Here is a 23,270-nt window from a genome sequence, read left to right as displayed (position 1 = left end):
GCAGTGCCCTAGCCAAACGTTCACCAGATTCAGTGTTTATAAACTCTTGCCTTGCTAAATGAAGAGCGTTCAAATTGTCCCGCACAATTTTTGATGGTGATGTAGGTTCCAAGGCTGGAGGATCATTTGCATACATATTAGGCAGGCCAGGGTTTTGACCAAAAACAAGTTGGTTAGGAGAAAAACCTGCATAGTTGGTGAGAGCATTTCTTGCCAATACTGCCCAGGCCAAGGCCACATCCAAGTCACACTGGCTATCAGCCATTATCTTCCTAACAATGTCACCTATGACTGCATTTTGACGCTCACATACTCAATTGCTCCATCAACTCTCTGCAGACGTCGTCATGATCTTGATATTAAAGGGCTCTCCCAATGCTCGTATTTCAGCATTGTTGAATTGACACCCATTATCTGTGAGAATTTTTCCAGGTGCGCCAAACAGAACAATCCAGCTCCAAAATACTCCTTTGATAATGATGGTCACACATTTGTCCGCAATTACTATCGTGGTGCAGTACTTGGTCGCCAAATCAACAAGGACTAAGAAATAATGCCTTCCCCAAGCTTTCAAATCCATAGATATGGCTTCGTTAAACTTAGATGCCATGGGCAAACTGACTGCGGGTCGAGGCTTAGCTCTCTTGTGCCTACAACAGACTGTACATGCATCAGATACATCCTTGATAGCTTGCTCCAGTTCTCAACTTTCAATTCCAGCATCTGATTAGTCTAGCCAACGTTGGGTGTCCAAACTGCCTGTGAAGCTTCAAAGCCATTTTGTCTACATCACCCCCAAGAGATGCCAGTGCGATAGTGTCACAAAACTCTCGGCCTAGTCACAAAGAAATTGGAAGCAAGTAATGGCTTGAAGATGAGGACTTCAAATTAACGATAGTTGCACAAATTTTGACCTGGTCACTCTCAAAATTAATCACCATTTTTGCTTTTTCATGGAACATTTGCTCAGCAGCAAGGGAATATTGCAGCTCACCACATCAGTCACAATGGTTGCACGCATATTTCCAATGTAGCAGGACAGAGTAACACGTTTGAGGGAAGATACTGTGACACCATCAGCGAAAGTAAACATTGAGGATGACTTTTCTTCTATTATAGCTTCATGTTCGTAATGACTGAGCTCACTTAGATAGCAACTGATCCATTGAACCCCACGTACAGTTGTAGAACACCCTGTGTCTAGAACAACACATCCCTTAGATTCTTCTACTAGCGTCTGTAATTTACCTTTACTAGCTGTATCATCTGCATAGCCCATAAATAATGACAGATGCACTGTTTCATAATTTTTTTCTTGACTGCCTTTATTTTCGTATGCATCCAGACAGTCACGTGCCCAATGAAATCGAGAATCACATACTAACCATCAGGCCCAAGAGGGTTCTGCCTCCTGCCGGTGAATGAGCGTTTGGAAATTCTAGCAGACACAGTTGAATGGCCATCACCACGACCTCGATCACGTACTGCACCACCCCGAAACCTTGTCCTTCCTCATCGAGTATTCCTAACGTAAAACGTTTCCTCATCCCCGATTTCGTCACTCCAAAAAACTGGTTCACTCTTCACCTCATTGGCAGACACCGGTGCATCGTTCTGCTCGCAAATTTCCCCAGCGAAAATACGATTCAGGGCAGATTTCATATTTTCGTAAGTTACCTCAGTTATCGCAGACATCACTAGTTGTTGCTCACTATCTGAAAGTTTGCATGAAGCCAGAAGCATAAAAGCCATCACAGAATTAGGTAGTTGCATGTCCTGCTTCATAAATTTAAAATAAACATGCTCGAATTCTGCCACGAACTTACGAATGTTCATATCACCAGGTCTTCTGAAGTTGTACAATTCATGAAAAGCTGCAAACTGCCGAAGTCCTCTGTCCACGAGAAATAAACCGTCTAGTTTGTTCAGCAACATCTGAACACCATTATCATCTTTCAGATCAGCAGCGTCAATTTCTGAAGACGCCACCCTCGCTCTTCCTGTCAATGAAAGGTGAATAGCAAGAGCTTGCTTCTTTTTCGGTAAGTCCGTCAGTTCGCACCATATGTCGATGTCCTTCTTCCAATTCTCATAGTCAGAATCATTTTCAAGTTTTGGAGGCTACTTAGTTGAGTGCGATGCCATTATGCTCTAACTACGCTCTGCTACCAATGTTAGGATGCAAAACAACCGAACTCACCGGCCTCACACTTCCAAGTGCACGGGCTCCGTTTGCATACCGTAAAACCCTTCCGATGACGTCACCACTCGGACTGTAACAAGTACGTGCACACACACACACTAACAGCAATATGAACTAACATTGTGTTTAATAGCAAGATATAGAAAAACAAGGAAATAGAAAAAAAAATGTTGATTTATATCAGCAAAGTAATATATTAAAGAGAGCTGTATAGTACAAATTTTGCAAATATAAACAAATATATTGAGGATCTCTCAATATGGCGACGGGATTCACAGGAGGACGGGAGCATATGGACAAAAGCAGTACGGACATCTCAGGATCAACAAAGAGGGAAGTAGTTAATAAAGATAAGGACAGTGATCATTATTATTGTCGGAAATGCTGCTCTGAAGTGGATACAGAGGATAAAGTTATGTGCTGTGAGGTATGTAGCTTTTGGTTTCACATCACCTGTGAAAATATTCCTAAGTCTGTTTACAATTATATGGTTAATAAGCAGTCCTCTGAATAGTTTCACTGGATATGCAGGTTATGTGATGTCAGGTATGACAGAATATACATGCATGTTATGAGGATAGAAAGGATGTAAGTAGAGCTCAATGAAAAGAATGATAAATTTGTAACTGAGGTTAAGAACATGACTCAGACTAATCAATTACTACGGAGTGAAACATTTGTCAAAATCAAGGAGATGGAAGATAACACTTCTGTTAAGTTTAAGGAGATGGAGGATAAAATTTCTGTATTTAACCCGCCCCATCCCGACCACTTTTCCACCACTGACTCCCCCCAATCCCGACCATTTTTGGAATTTTTTTGGGGGGGTTCAAACCTCCGCTTTTGGTGTGAAACATCGAAAATTCATAGAGAAATCGCTCACCTGAGGTTTAAAATACTCGATACAGGTAGGAGTAGCTCCTTACCTTACTGGGTTTTCTAACAGAATGGCATCAAAGAAAACGAGTTCTATGGGAGGATAACTATTTCACACCACTCATAAACGGTATTTCTTTATTTACTTGGTACGAATTTATATGTAGTACGAGAGTATATTGGTTTTCAAGCAGTAATATAGGCATTATAAGCATTGTTTCACTCACTAACTCATTACCATACCTGACCTTTTTTTGCCAAATTACCTGATCATCATTTCTGACTGTTTCTTCCTCTAATGCTATGTAAAGTTTGTCCTCCACATTGTCATTGATTGGGGAATCAATCTGGCCCTGAATTTCGTACCGTGGCATGATATGGCTTTACTGGCCAGGTCACTGATAACAGGTGAATTGCTGAGACAATGGTGTGCAGGGGGGGGAGGAGGTCATGCTGGATAAGGCATTGTCCCTGCCTGGCATCTTGTAGAGGAAGGTGTCACGTGTATAACAGGTGAATTGCTGAGACAATGGTGTGCAGGGGGGGGAGGAGGTCATGCTGGGTAAGGCATTGTCCCTGCCTGGCATCTTGTAGAGGAAGGTGTCACGTGTATACGTACCAAAAATCACTCGCAAAAATTGAAAATTTTGCAAATTTGGGACCTTGCAATTGATTCGCGTTTATGTACGTCAACGGGATTAGCAGTGACAAAACGTGTAGACGTTAAAGAACGTCGATGGGATGCCGCGGGTTAATGTGAGACTGGATAAAAAGGGATCAGCGCCTGAAGGTCAGTCTCAGGAGAAACAGTCACTTGAAGGCTTAGATTTGATTCACGAGATGAATGAAAGAAAAGCACGGGAACACAACATTGTGGTCTATAATATTAAGGAATGCAATTCTACTGAGCCCCAAGAGAGATTTCACCATGATCAGGAAGCATCTGAAAGGTTAATTAGATCCTGTAATACTGATGTTGATAATATTGCAAGAGTTTCACGGATTGGTCTTACAGCTGCAGGGAAAGATGACCTATACTTGTGGGCCTGAGAAGTACATCAGCCAAAATGAATATAATTAAGAATGTATGAAATTTAAAACGGAAACAAGAATGGGCAGGAGTAAGAATTTCTCACGATTTAACTGGGACCCAAAGAGCGGAGGAGAGAAGGTTACAATCTTCTTAAATGAACAGGGTACGTGGTCACGGGGCCATCTTGGAGAAGGAGAGTCACAAAGACGAGGGGAGAAGGAGAGGTCAATCAGGAATAATCAAGGAGAAGAATATTGTAAATAGTGTAAATAAGTTATTTATGTCTACAAATGCAGATGTGTTAAGCTCAGATGAGCTAGATGAATTATGAAATAGAATTAGTGCAATGAAAAATAAGCCAACAGTATTTGCCATTCAGGAAGTCAAGGTTAGTAACCAAAGTTATGAGAAGAGCATGGAAGAGTACCTAATTAATGGATATGTGTGTGTTGAGAAGAATGTATTCAGTGACACAAGTAAAGGTTTATAAAATTATAAAATTCAGGATAGTAGGTCTGGAGTCCAAGTATACTGAATATCTATGAATTGAATTACTGGGATATGATAGTGATGTGCTCTTTGCATCTATATATCGGGGTCCAAGTTCAATTGTGGATAATAATGAAGACGTATTAAAACTATTGGTTGAAATATTTGAAATGAGAGTAAGATATAAAGTGGTAGCCGGAGACTTCAACCGACCAAACATTGACTAGAGCAACTGGAGTATGGAGGATGGAACACCAAATGCTCTCTGTGCAAGAGAATTTATAGAAATATTAACCTCTACACCGCGGGCACGTTTACCAATGTTTTGCATGTCCCGCGGGGTTATTTGGGCTCCAATGGACTCTCAAAAAATATTTGCCAAAAATCAGTTATTAGTCCTAGAATATTAAAATTACATATGCTTATGGCACATACCTTCAGCTTTCTCCTGGAATGTTTGTTGAGCCTTCGTCGGTTACCGTAGGACTTGTGGAGACCTCTGAAGTTGGGTAATGAAGTCTCCACTTTACACTTCCCGACAACCTGTAATATGATTACCACAGCCAGATATTAACACTATAAACACTACTCTATGATTTTCAAGTAATCTGGGATCCATACTCCAAAAAAAAAACACTGTGAAAGCAATGGAAATTACGAGCGCGTCTGATCGTCGCACTTGCGCTAGTTCGCTCTTGGTACTCTGTCATTTATTATTCATAAAACCCCTCACACTTTATATTTCTATTACTATATCACACCTATATATATCTGGAGTCTTTCTCCATAAGTTTCCTTCAGTAGTATTAGTTTATTGTCACTGAATTCATTCAATTTTTCATTCAGTAAAATACGTAGAGAGCCACGGATTCACTTTCACTGTTGTAACATAAAGTATTTGTACTCATATTCTTATATTACTAATTACTTACATTACTATTTACATTTTCTATTCTATTTTCAATATTTACCCTTCTATTTTACTTACACTATGTTATTCACTGTCACTTTCAGTAAGATAAAACTATAATGCACTGTTCAATCATATGTACTGAACATCCATTGCTTTCACTTGCTATTTACACATTATTTCCACATTATTCTCCTTTCACACTTGCACTGTTAGAACTGCTTCTGGCTGTGGTAATCAAAGAAGCAGGTAACACAGAGGGGAACCTGGCACTTAGTGCACTGCCAAGAGGTGCGTTTGTGCTCAGGTGTGCGGCGGGTGGTACGTGCACACACCTGACACCTGCAAATTGCAGCCTTCCTTTTCCCTGTGGCAGGCATTAGCTCCAGTCTGTGCCGATCCATATACGCCCTCTGCTCAAGTCGGTCGGGAAGTGTTACTGGATGGCACCTTGGAGTTGCTACTGTCACCCTACCATATCTTTCCAGCAGCTGCTGGACGCAAGTCCTGGTGAACAACCTCAGGGAGAAGGACTTGGGTGGCTTGACCTTCATCTTGTACAGGATGAAGGCGTTCAGCATAGTCATATCTATGAGATGCAGAAAAACTTTCCTGTACCACCTAGTATTCTTCCTGAGGCAGTCTATCTCACCAATCATCATGTCGGACTTGTCCACCAGGGCATGTTGATATTGTAGTCCAACACAGCATCAGGTTTCATCACAGGTTCGCCTGTCCTACGGTCGACCTTCCCACTGTCTGTCATCTCCCCCTTATGTACGGTGGTGAGCATGTGCACGACCCTCTTGTCATGCCACCGTGTTGCCAGCATCTTCTCAGACTTGCGTAGGTGCACGTCTCCTCGAGGTTCCTGCCTCTGTGAATTTAGGGAAGTGGGCACGATTACTTTTGACAGTGCCGCAGGAGCCAATGCCGTGCTCAGAAAGGTATTTGGCAGGTTTCGGTGATGTATAGTAGTTGTGTGTATACAGCACATGATTCCCACCAAAATACTTTTCAAGGAGCACTTTCACTACACAGCCTGAGAAGCCAAGGGGGTGTGTTTTATCCAGATCGACAGTGCTGGCTGAATAAATGACGACGTCAAGGATGTACCCCGTCTTACAGTCACACAGTACAAAGAACTTAATTCCAAAGCGATGGCGTTTGCTTGGAATGTACTGAACAAACCGAAGACGTCCTCTGAACAAAACCAAGGATTCGTCAATGACAGCCTTCTGAAAGGGGTGGAAGAATGACATAAACTTATCCTTCATTCTGCTCAGAATCTACCGGATCTTCCAGAGTGGGTCGGTTTGGGAAGGTACATCGTTGTCGGCAAAGTGCAGGTTTTCCATGATGTTCAGGAAGCGATCTCTGGCCATGTACTTATTGAAGGTGGGTGAGGGTAGTAAGGGGTCCATGGACCAGTATTCTTCCAACTCATGCTTCTTGGAGTGTGGCATGAGAAGCATCAGGGCAAAGAACACATACAGCTCCTGCACTCCCAGCATGGACCACTGTTGCATCTTGGCTGCACCTGTACCACTTGCAGCACATTGTGATTCATACCTGTTGGTCTCATCACATATGTGCTGCATGCCTTCGTCATATAAGAAGGCCAAAAGGTAGTTCACACACTCAGCATTATCGTCAATAGTGAAGGCAGGCTGAACTCCTGAGGAGTTCTCATCAAACACTAAATGTTCAGGCACAAAATTGGACCCTTCCGTCCACGCGAAGGCGTCCAGGATTCCCTGTCGTGGCGGTGTAGGGTGGGTGGTGGTGGTGGGTGGCTGTGAGGCAGATTTATCAGGTTCAAGGTCACCTGCACTGACCCTGGGTTGCCATACAGCACTAGCAGCCCTTACCCTACTACCAACTCTACTTTTACAAGTCCTGGATTTACCTCTTCCTCTACGGCCTGCCTTCACTGTTGATGCTGGTGGTGACTCCGAGGACGAAGACTCCGGAGATAACTCAGCCGACGATGAGGAAGAAATGAGTGAAGTGGGGCTTCGGGAACGGGGAGGTGAGTCGGGACTCACGGCGGGCTGGGTCACGCGGGGGCATTGTACACGCCGCCTTTTCACTCCCTTCCCAAATTCCTTGCATTGCTGCACTAACGGCTCCTTTCCCTTGGAGCTAGAGACTACTTCCGACACTGAAGCACTCGTACTAGCACTTTCTGGCATGATTACCTCACCCGGCTCATCACACAATTCACTCAAATCGTCAAAATCACTGTCCATCATCACCATGGACAATTCTGCTAGTTCACGTGCCACTGCAGAGTCACTAAGTCCTTTCCTGCTTCCCTCACTACTTTTCTTGGGGGTAGAGGTCACGGGGCCCTTCGCAATGGGCGCAGAAGCGGCAGAAATGGGGGGGCGCGAGTGCGACATGGTTTGACCACAGTGGAGGACAAGGACCTAAATGCCGCGGCTTATCTGAGAAGGCAAGAATTGACAATGACACTGAGGCTGACTGCTGCTAACTTACATGCTAATTTTTTATAGGTAGAAAGTCTCGGCAATACATAAAGAAATAGGTAGTTCCAGGTGGATGTAAATGTCACTTAGGCTTCTCCCTTCCTTTCTGATATATATTTTTATTACAGACATCGATTACAAGGCATAATTCAAAGGGGAAATTACCATGGTAATGTAGCGAATGAATGCACGTGAGGTGTTGTCAGGTGATAATTAGCCAATTCCTGGTGTATAACACTATCACTTACCCTATTTTTTTTTTGGTATATATTATTTTGTATAAGTACAGAGCATAGGGCTTATTTCAATGGATGAAATCTGTGGAAAAATCCGGGGGAAATTTGCGTAGCACAGCGCGGCGTGGGAGGTGAGAGGACACGGTAATGGAGGGCAAGTAGGGAGGGGAGTCACGAAGGGGGTAAAATCGCTAAAATGTCAACAATGGATGGGAGTACAGATGAGATTTGGAGTGGTGACTAGTGTTGGACATTGGCAGTACTGATAGATGATACAAGCCATCACTTGAGAGCCCGGGATAATTCAAAGTAACACAGAATCACAAAGTGACGCCCTGCGGTATGATCCATTGTGGCCGAGCGTCACGAAAGTGACCCCCCCGTGGTTAAGGGGTTAAGGGATGGTTTCCTAAGCCAACATGTATATGATATAACCAGGTTTAGAAGTACTGCTAAGGGAAATGTTCTAGACCTTTTACTGTCAAATGATGAAACAATAATCAGTAACATAATGATGCAATGTAAAGTTGGTAAAAGTGAACATGCAGTTATCTATTTTACCTGTGATCTGGAGGAAGTCAGAAGTGGAAGTAAGAAAACTGTATACATGTATGAAAGAGGTAATTATGAGGATCTCAGGATGAGGCTGGACCAACAGTGGAAAGAAAAATTATCATCTGAAAGAGATACCGAGGATAAATGTAATGTATTTAAGGATACAGTAATAAGGGCAAAGGAGGAATGTGTACCAGGAAAGATGTTAGAATGTGGATCGAAAGGTCATGTTGGCCATCCAAATAAAAACTTTCCCAGGAATTAAAAAAAAAAAATTACAAGCAAAAATCAGAAGGAAATAGAGATTATGGAGTATTCTAAAGCAGTTAGCCCTTTGAGATTCTTATGATTATTTCCATGGTCATTCAAATCCAACCTTAGAGATTCCGATGAAGCTTTTCATCGTCATTTGACGAAACTTTTGTAAAATATTCACCACAAATCGCATTAACTCATCATAACATAGAGGCTCGAGCATGAAGTCACGGAATGGTTTTTCTATACGTGGCGGTACTGCACAGCTGGTCTGACTCATGGCTTTGTTTCTTCATAACTTTATTCTTGGTAAATATTTTTGTACAGCAAATTATAAAATTTTGTTTTCCTTGTTTTCCTTTTATGAATTTACTACGATAAAGTACAACTATTCAGCTTCAAAGTAACACCACAACCAGCATCCTCTCATAAAAAGTGTATTTACATTGACCGCTCAAAGAAAAACATCGCGAAGCGAATATGCGGCCGAGACTGAAATAAAATTGTGCATCTCTTTTCTTTGGCTTTACTGCACAAAAAAATGCAAGTATTACCATAACCTATATATCATTGTAAAGGTAATTTATCGTATTTTTGCATGGCTTAAACCAGATTTACATATCTTTCCTAATTATTTTTTGCCGATTATTTTTCTACGGCAAGTATAAACTTATTGCATTTCACCTAACTTCAACTCGTCATTCTGACATTTTATTTTCTTCGTTCTCCATTCTTGAACATACTACTATAAAGTACAACTATTCGGCTTTAAAATTACACGAAACCCAACATTCTGTCATGAAAAGTGTATTTACACGGTGCGATCAAATTAAAATATCAGGTCGCGAAGATGTGGGTCAGCGTGAGTGGCTGACTCTAGGACAGACAATCTGCCCTGCCCAGAAACCTGATAGAGTTAAAAGAATCCCAGTGTTCACGAGATGACAATGAAGATCTTTCCAAAACTGAAATGGAATGCAGACGAACTCGAAATCAGGTCAGGAAACACAGAAAGCTGTAAAAACAAAGGAGAAGGGAGTAGCAAGTATGGCAAAGAGTAATCCTAAACTGTTTTGGAAGTATATACAGACCAGAATAAGATCAAAAGGGAATACAGCGGAATTGTAGAACAGTGACGACATGACAGGAACAACAGTAGTGGACAAGGAAAATGATCCTAGCAAACCATTTCAGCAAGACATTTTGTGTAGTACCGGGAATGAACACAGGAGATTGCCCTGAAGAATAACGTACAAATAAGTGTAGGGAGTTTAATGAAGGCACTAAATAATCTCAAGGTGAACAAGTCCCCAGGTCCTGAAGGAATAATCACAGATACTCACAGATGTCTTCTGATTTGAGGCTTCTTCTAAGCCTGAACGTCCAGCTCACTACTGCTCAAGCTAGTCATGTCAGCCAGCTGGTCGAGGCGGCTATACTCCAAACAAGCTCTATAATTATATTTTTTATCCTGATTGGCCCATAACCTGTCTCAATTCTGTTCAAAATCTGTCACTGGCTCCGTATTAACCACTGAATCAGGAAAACCATTCCATACATTAATTACCCTGTTACAGAAAGAATATTCTTGTAGCAGAGTCTTCTATCTATCTATCTATTGCCAGACGCCATAATCCTGTATGGGGTGGCCATTTGACTCTGAGTTATTTGTTTTACAGGGAGGGGCACTAACCCTCCACCAACCCACTTGACACGTAGGGAGCTTAAAAATCCCCGAAGGGCTAAGGCGTTGCCCCTGGGTAAAGGACTTTTGAACAGGAGCATGTAGCATTTTATGACCAGATGCCCTTCCTGATGTCTACCAGTGACCCTTGGATGGATTCGCTCCTCCGACCCTTCGGTCAGAGTGGAGTGCTCTAACCCACTGAGCCACGGCTGCCGAGTCTTGCCAGATAAAAACACAATCTCCCAATAAAATTTTAAAAACCTCTATCATGTCACCTCTTATGCGTTTATAAGCCAAAGTGGGTAAATCCAGCTTCTTTAACCTCACCTCATATGACAGATCTCTTAGAGCAGGAATCAGCTTCGTCGCCCTCCACTGTATATTTTCTATTACCTCAATATCTTTCATCTTATAAGGACACTAAACTTGATTAGCATATTCAGTATGTGGTCTAACTAAGGCAGTAAACAGAGGTTTAAAGGTTTCTTCATTCAGAGCACAATGTTCTTATTAGGCCCACAATCTTGTTGGCTTTGTTTAATATCTCTGCCATATGTTCTGAGAAAATTAAGTCACTATCAATCACCACACCCAGGTCTTTTTCGGATCGTATTTCTTTCATTTCTTCCTAAATCTTATATTTTCTGTTTTCAACATTTGTCCTTCCAATCCTAATATAACTGCATTTTAGGGGCTGGAATTTCAACAGCCATTCTTGAGACCATTTTCTGAATACTATATCCTCTTGCATCTTGTTACAATCGCCATCATCATAAATTTTTGTAATAATCTTGGTGTCGTCACAATAGACACAGACATCACAGTTCCTCACTACATCAGGCAAATCATTTATGAATATTACAAACAATAGTGGTCCCAGCACAGATCCCTCTGGAACACCACTCACTACTTCACTCCAGGCAGAAGCCACACCATTAATTATCACCCACTGTTGCCGGTCACTCAAAAATGCCTTTATCCAACCGAGTATATCTTCTGCAATATTATATCCTTTGATTTTTTTCCGATAGTCGCCAATGTCATACTGTATCAAAAGCTTTCATAAAGTCACAGAATGCAATGTCTCTGGCCCCACCTTCATCCAGTATTCTTGTCCATTCGTCAGTAACTTTTATTAATTGTAGTACTATTGATCTTTCAGATATAAACCCATATTGTTTTTCACTAAATTGCTTGTTTCCTTCCATATGCTTCATAATTTTTCCTCGTACCAAGGACTCCAAGATTTTGCAGATGATACTTGTCAGACTAACTGGTCTATAATTCCCTGGGTCGCTCCTGTCCCCTTTCCTATATACTGTATAGCAGTAATATTCGCTCTCTTCCAATCTCGAGGGATTTGACTACTACTCATTGAATGATCAAATGTAATTTTTAGTGAGTTCAATATTGTTTCCACTACCTCTTTAACAATTCGGGGATGTATTCCATCAGGCCCTGGTGATTTATTTCGCTTAAATTTATTAATTTCTTTCTTTATATCCTCCTTTCTAAAATCCATAGTTTCCAGTACTGGAAATTGCTTTCTTGTTACTGTAGGGATATCCCCTGCATTTCTTGTAAAGACACTGCTAAAGTATTTGGCCAAGATATCTGCCATTTCCTTGTGGTCACTAGTTTTGTCCTTCTCCTCATTAGTATATAGGTCAGTTATGTTTGATTTATATTTTGTCTTGGACTGGACATACTTCCAATATACTCTTGGGTTTTCCTTAACGTTCCTTGCTATGTTCCTTTATTCTTCATCTCCTTTCTAGTTTCGTTCCTCACCTGATTATTCGTTCTTTTATACTCCAGTCGCACTTCACCATATTCTCTATCCATATCTCTATTGTCCTTTCTCATTTTTTTCAGCCTTTCCCATAACCTTTGCTTTCTTTTTATCTTTTTCCATAGTTTTCCACTGATGGGTAAGTCGCTGTTTTTTCGCTTCCTATGTACCTTTAAATTCTCTGCATGGTATGCATTCACTGACTGCCTCTTGAAAATTGTATAGAAATCTTTTCCACGTCTCATCCATGTTGTGTGTATCTAAATATTCTGTCCAATTTATATTCAAGTTTCTGTTCAGTTCTTCATAATTTCCTTTCTCATAAAGATATCTAGCATTCTTACATTCACTCTAATTCTGTTTTACTACCTATCTATCCATCCATATACCTAGGCTGCTTCCCCCAAGGAAAAGGAAGTATCCGAGAAAGGACGACACACGCCCAATTTACTCATCCACTCAAACACATTCATTCGCATCTTAGCCCCAAAGGGGAGAAGGGACAGATCCTCACTGCACCACATCGCACGACGGTCAATTGCGCAGTGCAATTAATGACATCCGCAGCAGGGCCCGACAGCAGAGCTGGTTTACCACTGCCACATCATAATAGACCCATCCCCTTCCCCGCGCCTGACTTGATCAGCTGAGCAGACAAATGTGGGAGAATATCCCCTCAGGGCTGCGTCATCATTTATTCATTCACAATTTCTCTCCATTCATTTCTATCACGCACAGTCACTCTTCCTTGCTCAACGGACATACCTGTCGCATCTAACACTCTCTTCCCACTGTTCATCCATCCTATTCGTGGTCTTCCTCTCAGTCTTACACCTCTCACATCAGATCTAGTTATCTTTTCACCAATCGTTTAATATCCATTCTCTCCATATACCCAAACCATCGCAACACCCTCTGCTCAGCTCGATCAGCCATCTCCCGAACAGCTCCAGTTCTCCTTCATACTTGACCATTTCTCAGTCGATCCATATGCGCCACTCCACACATACTCCTCAGACACCTCATCTCCATTACATTCAAACTTTTCCTTTGTTACACCCATATTCCATATTTCAGCCCATTATAACACAGTTGATACCACAACACCCTCATAGAGCCTCCTCTTTACATCCATTCTAAGCAAACGACATCTAAACACCTTTTTCAGTCGTTCCAGCACCTTTCCTACTTCATTCATTCTAAACTTCACTTCTGCATCTATTCTTCCACCCACAGCAACATGTGATCCTAAATACTTAAAACACTACCTCCTCAAGCAACTCATCATTCAAACTATATTCATCCTCCTACCATCTACCAACCTCGTACACTTCATCACTTTACTCTTATTCTCATTTACTTTCAATTTCCTCCTTTCATACACCTTTCCAAACTCCTCTACCAACTGTCTCAGTCTCTCCTCTGAATCAGCCACGAGTGCAGTATCACCGGCAAACAGCAGCTGCTTCAGATTCCACTCTCTACCATCAACATTCACCAGACTCAGACCTCCACCTAGCACTCTTGCATTCACCTCCCTTAGAACACCTTCCATATAAATATTAAACAACCAAGGCAACATCACACATCCCTGATGCAACCCCACTCTCATGGGAAACCAATCACACACAGTATTTCCCACTCTTACACATACTCTACTATTTACATAAAAACTTTTCACTCCTTTCAGTAACCTATCATCAAGTCCATACAATCTTAAAACAGTCCACAAAACCTCCCTATCAGTTCTATCATACATTTTCTTTTAAATCCATTAACGCCCAAAACATATCCTTCCCTTTCGCGTAATACTTCTTACACACCTGTTTCACAGCAAACACTTGATTCACGCATCCCCTCCCTCTTCTACAGACACACTGCTCATCACGAATCACTCCCTCTGTACCCTCTCTAAGTCTCTTAATTAACACTTTACCATACACCTTACCTACAACACTGAACAGACTTATACCCCTAGCAATCCCTCCAATATCCGGACGCCCATTTTCCAGACATCCCCAATAACTGGACATTTTCATCCCAGGATCCAATATTCCCAAAATGGGCCAAAAACCACAAAAAAATCGAAAAAAAAAAAAACGACTTTTTCCCACCCGTAATTTGAAGTTGGTGCACGCGGCACGGGCGAGCTGTGTTTGGTGCGTTGTTCCGCCAACGTCCGCTAGAGCGCCCCTGCATCCTCCCCAATTACTTCCCGTCTCTTGTTGTGTGTGCATGCTCGTCGTCATGGCTGCCCACGTGCTCGCTTTTGTGGTGGTGCCTTACCTGCTGCTCTCATGCCTCTCCTTCATGTGTGTGATGATGGCCCTGCCACCTGAGAAGAGGAAGAGAGTGGTTTTGACTCTGTAGAAGAATAGGGAGATATTGGACAAGGTGGATGCGGGATGATCTACCTCATGTATCCTCTGTGAATTCAACCTGGCCCGGTCTACTTTGTTTAATATCAAGAGATCCCGTGACAAACTCATGCAGTACACGGCTGACTTCTCGTCGAAAAACAACGCAACGTGGAGAGGAAGATGATGTATACTTCCAAGTATGCAGAAGTCCACCGCTGTATGTTGATTTGGTATCGACAGCAATGTGCTGCTGGTGTGATGGTGCGTGGCACGGAGCTGAAGGCTGCTGCTGAGAAGTTCGCAAGGCTTCACGATGCCCTAGACTTCGAGGCATCCGAAGGTTGGCTCTTCGTGTTCAAGTTACGACATGGCCTTACCAACAGTAAGTCTCATGGCGAAGCTTTGGATGCCAATGAGGATGGAGTTGATGAGTTTCGGCTCAAGGTGAAGGGCTTGATCGACAGGGAGGGCCTAACTCTCGGTCAAGTCTACAACGCTAACGAAACTGGCTTATTCTATCGCTTTTTGCCTACGAACACTCTAGCCGAGGAGACAGAGAAACGTGTGCCTGGCCACAAGCTCTGCAAGCAATGGATATCTGCATGCACCAGTTCAAGCCCGTTATTGTTGGCTGTGCAAAGCAGCCTCCGTGTCTTCGTGGGGTGATGGACGTCCTTCCTGTCGTCTGGCACCATTCCTTGAAGGCATGGTTCACAGCCCAGATCATCAAAGACTGATTCCACAGCCATTTCGTCAAGGAGGTCATCTATTACCAGACGGAGAAACTGGGAATCTCACGCGACCAGGTAAAGGCCCTCCTCCTCGACGATGCACCTGCCCACCCGTGCAACAAGGAGTTGGTGGCTGAGAATGGGCGCATTAGGTGCATGTTTCTGCCACCTAATACTATGCTCTCATTCAACCAACGGACCAAGGAGTGATCGTGGCGACGAAGAAGCTGTACCGGCGGAAGTTCCTGGACGAGGTGATGATTGTCTTCAAGGACGAGGACGAGCGCAGGGAGGGACAGGACATGCGAGGCCAGCGGACTTAGGAAAACATTCGCCGCTACAACATCAAGTCTGCCATCTACAACTGGGCCAGTGCATGGAAGGAAATCCCTGTCAAGACTCTAGAAAATGGTTGGTCTCGTCTGCTTCTCGGAACGGATGTGGAGCATGATTTCCTAGGTTTTGATGTGGATAACTTCCATGCATGTCTATGTGCGCATGGTAATGATGTTCATGTGAACGAAGTGTGTGAGTGGTTGGATGATGACAAGGGCGATCCTGGGTATCAGACCATGTCTGATATCGAGATCGTATCTTCAGTTGCAGGTATCAGTACCCAGCTTGAAGATTCCAACAAGGATGGCGACGATGATGCAGACTCCTCTCAGCATGACACTACTCCAGCCATCCCCAAGCTTAGCGCACTCCGGGAACACCTAGAGTTCGTTCTGGACTACCTGGAGCACCTGGACTGCGACAGGGAGTTGGGACCCTTGGGACTTGTGGAGGAAGTGCACGCTTTCAGGCAGCTCATCATTAATCGTCAAAATCGTCGTTCCTTGTGTCAATCAACAATTGACAGCTTTTTCAGGCCCGTGACCCCCGCTGTGCCTAGCCCTGGCTCCACTCCATTGCCTCCCCAAGACAGGCCCTCATGCTCCGAGCCACAGGCCAGCACATCAGGCACGGTGGAGTCACCACTCGATGTGAGTTTGCGCCTCTCTTCAGAGTCGTCTGCAGTGGGTGTGCCATCACCACGACCCAATGACGCACCCCTAGGTCACCTGCATGTGCTACTCTCAGACTAGACCACACGGGAATTTACAGTGCATGTGCTACTCTACACTAGACCACACGGGAATTTACAATGTTGTGCAGTGAAAAAAACAGTGCATAGTGTTAAGGATTTAGAGTTGTGAGTGAAAAGACAAAAATTTAATGGACTGTAAACGTAACGTAAATTAACTTGAGTGTGTTTTGTTTAGAAAATTGTTTTAAGAGTGGAAAGACTTAAAGTGCAGAGTGCAACACTTATTTCATTAAGGTACAATGGAGCGCAAGTAAGACAAGAGTGAGCGGTGTTAAGAGGATGGAATTCTGAGTGCAAATGACCAAGTTCTATGCAAGACTTCATGAACAGTGTACTGCAAGTGATTCAGGAACTCCTTCTTACTATCAGAGTCTGAGAGGAGGCGGGTTATTCATCTAGATGCCAGGGACTTGCTGTAAGTAACCAGAATGTTTCATATTGTACTGTACTGTTTTTTCTGTACTTACCTCTAACACCTCATTTCACTCTTTTATGTCCCTTATTGGTGTGAATAGTGTGTTAGGTGCTATGCATGTGCAGTAGGGAGGTGTTTTTCTGAGTTAGGCTAGGTTAGGGTCCATAACTACCAGTCCAGGAGCCAGGGACTTGTAAGTACCCAGAATGTTTAATATTGTATAAACCTACGTCAAAAACCTCATTTTATGGTTCTTTTGCATTTATTTCAGTCTTTTATGTCCCTTTTTGTGTGATTTGGGTCTTAAATAGGTGCTATGCATGTCCAGAGGGAGTTGTATGGGTGTTTTTCTGAGTTGGGGTCCATAAGTACAAGTCCGGAAGGCTGGGGCCCAATATCCAGACGGGATCACTATCCGGATATGCCGTTGGCTCTATTACATCAGATATTGAAGGGACTACTGTACATTCATTCTTATCATCCTTTCCTTTATACAGTGGGACCATACAAGCACTTGCCCAGTCAATTGGCACTATACCTTTCACAACGCACACATTCAACAATCTTACTAACCAGTCTACAATAGTCACTCCACCACCGTTCAGGCATTCCACAGCACACCCATCAATTCCTGCAGCTATCCCAGTTTTCATCTCCTTTACTGCCTCCTGCACTTCCTCCTTCGTGATCAAAGAATCATTCAACTCTCCCAACACATTTACTCCTTACACCCTTCAATCCACCACAATCTCAGCCTGCATTTCCTCCTCTGTGTTTAACAATCTTTCAAAATAGTCCACCCATCTCTTCCTTACTGCATCAATCTCAATTAACATCCTTCCATCCTCTGCTTTTACTCGCTCTTCCTTCCCAGACTCTCCCTTTCGCACCCTTTTCACCTCCTTCCAAAACATTTTCTTATTCTGTTGAAAATTGTCAGTCAACCACCTACCCCACCTCTCATCTGCTGCCACTTTAGCATCATGCACAGCCCTTCTCGCCCCCTTCCTCATTTCATTATACTTCTCATATGACACATCCTTCCTCTGCAGCCACACTTCATATGCACGTCTCTTCTCAGCCACAGCCATACTTACTTCCTCACACCACCATTCACTTCCTTGTCTTACACCACCACCCACTCGTCTCACACCATACACCTCTTCCGCATGCCCCACCACAGCACTCTTAAACAACTGCCATTCCTCCTCCACACTGCCATTTTCCTGATCTCTCACTGCATTCCACTCATCCTTCAATTTCTCCTGATACTGTATCATTTTCTCTCATTTATACAACTCACTCACTTTCAAAACCTCCCTGCCACACTTAACTCTCCTGGCTCTCACCCATCTCTTATCTACTCTTAACCCTATCAGGTTTTTGGGCCGGGCAGATTATGTCTGTGTCAGTCAGCCACTCACGCTGACCCACATCTTTGCGTCCCAATATTATACTTTGATCGCTCTGTGTAAATACACTTTTCGAGATAGAATGTTGGTTTTGGTGTCATTTGAAAGCTGAATAGTTGTACTTTATCGTAGTATGTTAAAAAAATGGAGAACAAAGAAAATAAAATGTCATAATGATGAGTTGAAGTTAGGCGATGAGCAAAAATTTTATATCTTGCCGTAGAAAAATATTCGGCAAAAAATAACGAGTAAAGATATGTAAATTTGGTTTCAACCATGCAAAAATACAATAAATTAGCTTTACAATGATATATGGATTATGGTAATTTTTGCATTTCATTGTGCAGTAGAGCGAAAGGAAAGAGATGCAAAATTTTATTTTAGTCTCGGCCACATTTTCGCTTCGCGATGTTTTTCTTTGATCGGTCAATGTAAATACACTTTTTATGAGACGATGCTGGTTGTGGTGTTATTTTGAAGCTGAATAGTTGTACTTTATCGTAGTATGTTCATAAAAGCAAAATAAAGAAAATAAAAAGTCAAAGTGACGAGTTGAAAATAGGCAAAAAAAAAAAAAAAAACATACCTTGCTGTAGAAAAATATTCACCAAGAATAAAGTTATAAAGAAAGAGAGCTATGATTCAGACCACCTGTGCAGTACCCCCACATATAGAGCAACCATTCTGTGACAACATGATCGAGCCTCTTTGTTATGATGCGTAAATGCAATTTATGGTGAATATTTTACAAAAATTCTTAAAATGACGATTAAACGAGTCATCTGAATCTCTGAGGTTGGATTTGAAATGACGATCGAAATAGTCATTTGAATCTCAAATGTGTTAACTTTCCCTCCACCAGGTAGTGGTCAGACATACCTCTAACCTCTCCTCTCAGAGCTCTCACATCCAACAATCTTCCTATTACATTCTTGGACACAGCCACATAGTCAATCAATGCTCTATCTACAACCCTTCCACCCTCATGTTTCACCCATGTATACTAATAAATATATTTCTTCTCAAACAAGGTATTTCCAATCACCATCTCTCGCTCAACACACATCCCTATCATTCGTTCCCCATTTTCATTTCTGCTAGGCACACCTTGCGTACCAAATACACCTTCAACTGCTACATTTCCCACTCTAGCATTCAGATCTCCCATCATTACCACATTCAAATTTTCGCCAAAACTCTGCAGACACTCATCAACATCATTCAAGAAAGACTCCCTCTCCTCTTCATCCCTTTCACTACCAGGCCCATATGCACTCACAAACACCCACAACTCACGTTCAAATTTCGCTTTCACCCACATCAGTCTCGATGACACCTTCCATTCAATCACACACTGCTGTACTTCCGGATTCACTAACAAGGCCACACCTTCTCTTGCCCTTCCTCTATCAGCACCTGACAATCTTCAATTCACACTTCCAAACTCAGACTCAACTTTCCCTATCATCTTTGTTTCACTCAAAGCTAACACATCCAACTTTCTTCTCACAAATATTCTCCCAGTCTCCTCCCTGTTAGCCTCAGTCGTACTACATCCACACACATTCATAGAACCAATCCTCAGGGTATGGGGATAATTCAATTCCCCATCCCTTTCTCTGGGCTGTCTCTTTTTAGGAACTGAAAACCAGAGGTGGGGGTCCCTAGTCCCCTCACCCTTCCCCTTTTAGTCACCTTTTACGACATGCAGAGAATACAGGTAGCAGTATTCTTCCTAACACAACCTGACTGCAGAGTAGTATTACCACCCCATAGTGCAGCCAGATTGTGACCCCCCTGCCACTGGGGGCGGGGGGAACACAGTCTCGTTATATCCTGAACAAGCTGTGTAAAGTAGCAGTCCCTTACTTTTTCAACTAGTTCATGGTAAAAGGTTTCCCCATTAACTGATACAGCACAATTTTCCCAATTCATTCTCAGCACATTAAAATCTCCTATCAAAACTTTGTTTCTAGCACCTTTATAGTTGCTGATTTCATGCATAAGCTCCAGAAGCTTACCATTGTTAACTGTGTCACTATTTGGGCTTATATATATATATTGATACAATATGCATATCACCATTGTCGCTTTTCATTTAACCGCACTATATTCACAAAAACTTTTCTCAAGCAGCAGAGGCATAAAAGATTCCTTGTTGTACTGAGAATAATAGACCTCTTCCTTCATTATTCCGTGAAAGATTTTTATCAAGCATATCATTACCTTCAATGTGATATTCTACTAATAGTCTCTCAACTCTAAAATTCTTAGGTTTTACCTCCTGAAAGGCAATCACATGTGGAGAAAAATCCATACCCATAATCCTAGTTTTTAGTTCATTTAGCTTATCTACAGAAAGTATACCTACATTACTAAACATAACTGTGATATTATTACATCTAGTGACATTATTACTTTCAATTCTTACGGACTGTTGACTCCTTCTTTGCTCTCCCGATCCTGAGGTGCGTCACCCAATTCCCTCCCCCTCACCTGCAAGATGTAGCGGTTCCATGGATCTCCTCGAACTACATAAAAAAATTTCCCGAATTCCTTTCCACCTCATTCTTATCCCTTGCATCAATCTTTCTTTCATCTTTCGTCATGTCATGTGTGATGCTCACTTTCCGGTACATTAAATTCTTGGCAGTTTAAAACTTATATGCCCTTGACAGTATTCTGTTTTTTAGGCCTCTCTGAACGGTCACCAGCATGAGCCTAGGCTTTTTCTCTTCTTCCATCACATTGGATTTAGCGTATCACCCAATCCTCCTTATTTCAATGATATTACACTCAATACTTCACAAATTCACTTCCTCACATATTTCAATAAATACCATCTTATCATGCTCAATTATCTCTCTTCGTATTTGTATGTTCATACCTTCCTTTACCTGCTCTGGTATGTTGAACAGTACTAAACTATTCATTCGATCCATCCTATTCTCAACCATTACATCTTTTCCAGCTTTCAGGGGTTGTGCTTGATGAACACTGAATTCCTTTGCTTCCTTCTGTGCCACATCTCTATAGGTGCGAGACAAATTATTCTTAACACATGGAGTTCAGTCTTATTACCTTCTTTCACTTCATGACTCATTTCTTCCTGAACTTCATCAAGTATTTTTCCTTTGATGGATTCCACCTGGTTAGCAATTTTTTGGTGAATACTGACACTGATTATAACCATCCGAGGATATTGAAAGAAGCAGCAGAGGTTTTGGCATTACCACTAACTGTAATGTTTAATTATTCTTTGGCTACTGGACAAATACCAGAGGATTGGAAAAATGCCCATATTATAGCTATACCCGGTACATAAAAAAGGTGATCCACGAGACCCCGATAATTATAGACCGGTGAGCTTTGCTAGCGTTGTTTATAAAATCCTAGAAGCCATTATTAGGTAGGACATAATTGAACATAAGAAAGCCAATATCCTATTCAGTACCAAGGAATATGGATTTACCGTATATCTGGGCATTCTACTGCTCTACAACTGATAAAAGTAATAAATGAATGGACAGAGGCATTAGACCAGAACAAGGCTATAGATGTGTATACTGCAATTTTTGCAAGGCTTTTGATAGGGTTCCACATAGGAGATTAATGAGCAAGTTAACTAGCTCTGGCATTGAAGGACAATTAATGACATGGATTGGAAATTTCTTAAAAGGGAGGAAGCAGAGGGTAATAGTTAATGGAAAAGAGTCACCTTGGATGGGAGTTAAAAGTAGCATTCCCCAAGGATCAGCACTGGGTCCTCTGCTTTTTGCAGTATACTGTATATGAATGATTTCCCAGAATGCGCAACCCAGGGCAGTAACGAATACCTGTATGCTGATGATAACAAAACATTCAAAATCACTGACAACACAGAGGATTCCCAAAACTTGCAGAAGGACCTAACAAATATGCATCAATGGACTGAGAAATGGCTACTAAACTCCCATTCAGATAAGTGCAAGTCAGTGCGAGTTGGTAACACGAATGTTGAGGATTACACATACAAGACTGATAATGAACTAAGGAGAACTACAGTGGAGAAAGATATAGTAGTAATTGACAATAAGCTGAAAATTTCAGAAATTATAATAAAATCAACAAGGCTAATAAGATTATGGGTCTTATCCGACGATCCTTTCCAGCTTTGGATCCCATAAACATTAGAAATTTATATGTGGCTCTGGTAAGGCCACATCTAGAGTACGCGAATCAGGTTTGGAAACCATATCTTATGAAAGACATAGAATCAATAGAAAGAGTACACAGAAGACCAACACGTTAATACCAGGATTGAAGGATCTACCTTATTAGGAAAGATTAAGGAAACACGAATTGCCAACTTTGGCTTACAGAATAGCAAGAGGTGATTTAATTGAGGCTTTTAGGATCATTAAGGGTATATATGATGACGAATGTAGTGGAGGCCTGTTTACCATGAGAAGCGATAGAACAACTACAAGAGGACATGAGTGGAGGGTGGACAAGAGGAGAGGTAGGATAAACCTCAGGATAAATTCCTCTACGGGTAATAAATAATTAGAATAATTTACCATTGTGGAACATCAGTGCTACATCAGTAAACCAATCTGAAAGAAGACTTGACATGTTCTGGCAGGGTCAAGAATTTATATACAATTGTAAGGCACGTATAACCATCTCACACATCGACCATGATTTAGAGGGTCTTGAGCTGGAGCAACAGGTTCGGTAGAGCCTTCTTCCAGA

At 42.1% G+C, this 23,270-nt stretch overlaps 1 protein-coding gene across 1 annotated transcript in view; it reads right to left on the bottom strand.

Moving 5' to 3' along the window:
* Positions 1-710: 710 nt before the first annotated feature.
* LOC145398696 (uncharacterized) overlaps positions 711-23,270 on the bottom strand; it is a 50,346-nt gene continuing 27,786 nt past the window's right edge. The window contains exons 7-8 of the mRNA XM_080271497.1: positions 1,827-2,000; positions 711-835 (exon numbers count right to left, since the gene is read on the bottom strand). Coding sequence (XP_080127623.1) covers positions 711-835; positions 1,827-2,000 — 299 coding nt within the window. The remainder of the gene's footprint in view (positions 836-1,826; positions 2,001-23,270) is intronic.

Source organism: Coenobita brevimanus, chromosome 46 (assembly GCF_032717465.1).
Source record: "Coenobita brevimanus isolate Jiangsu-jjx chromosome 46, ASM3271746v2, whole genome shotgun sequence".
NCBI lineage: Eukaryota > Metazoa > Arthropoda > Malacostraca > Decapoda > Coenobitidae > Coenobita > Coenobita brevimanus.
Note: the sequence above shows the minus strand (reverse complement) of the source record. Positions and strands in the feature narration are given on the sequence as shown.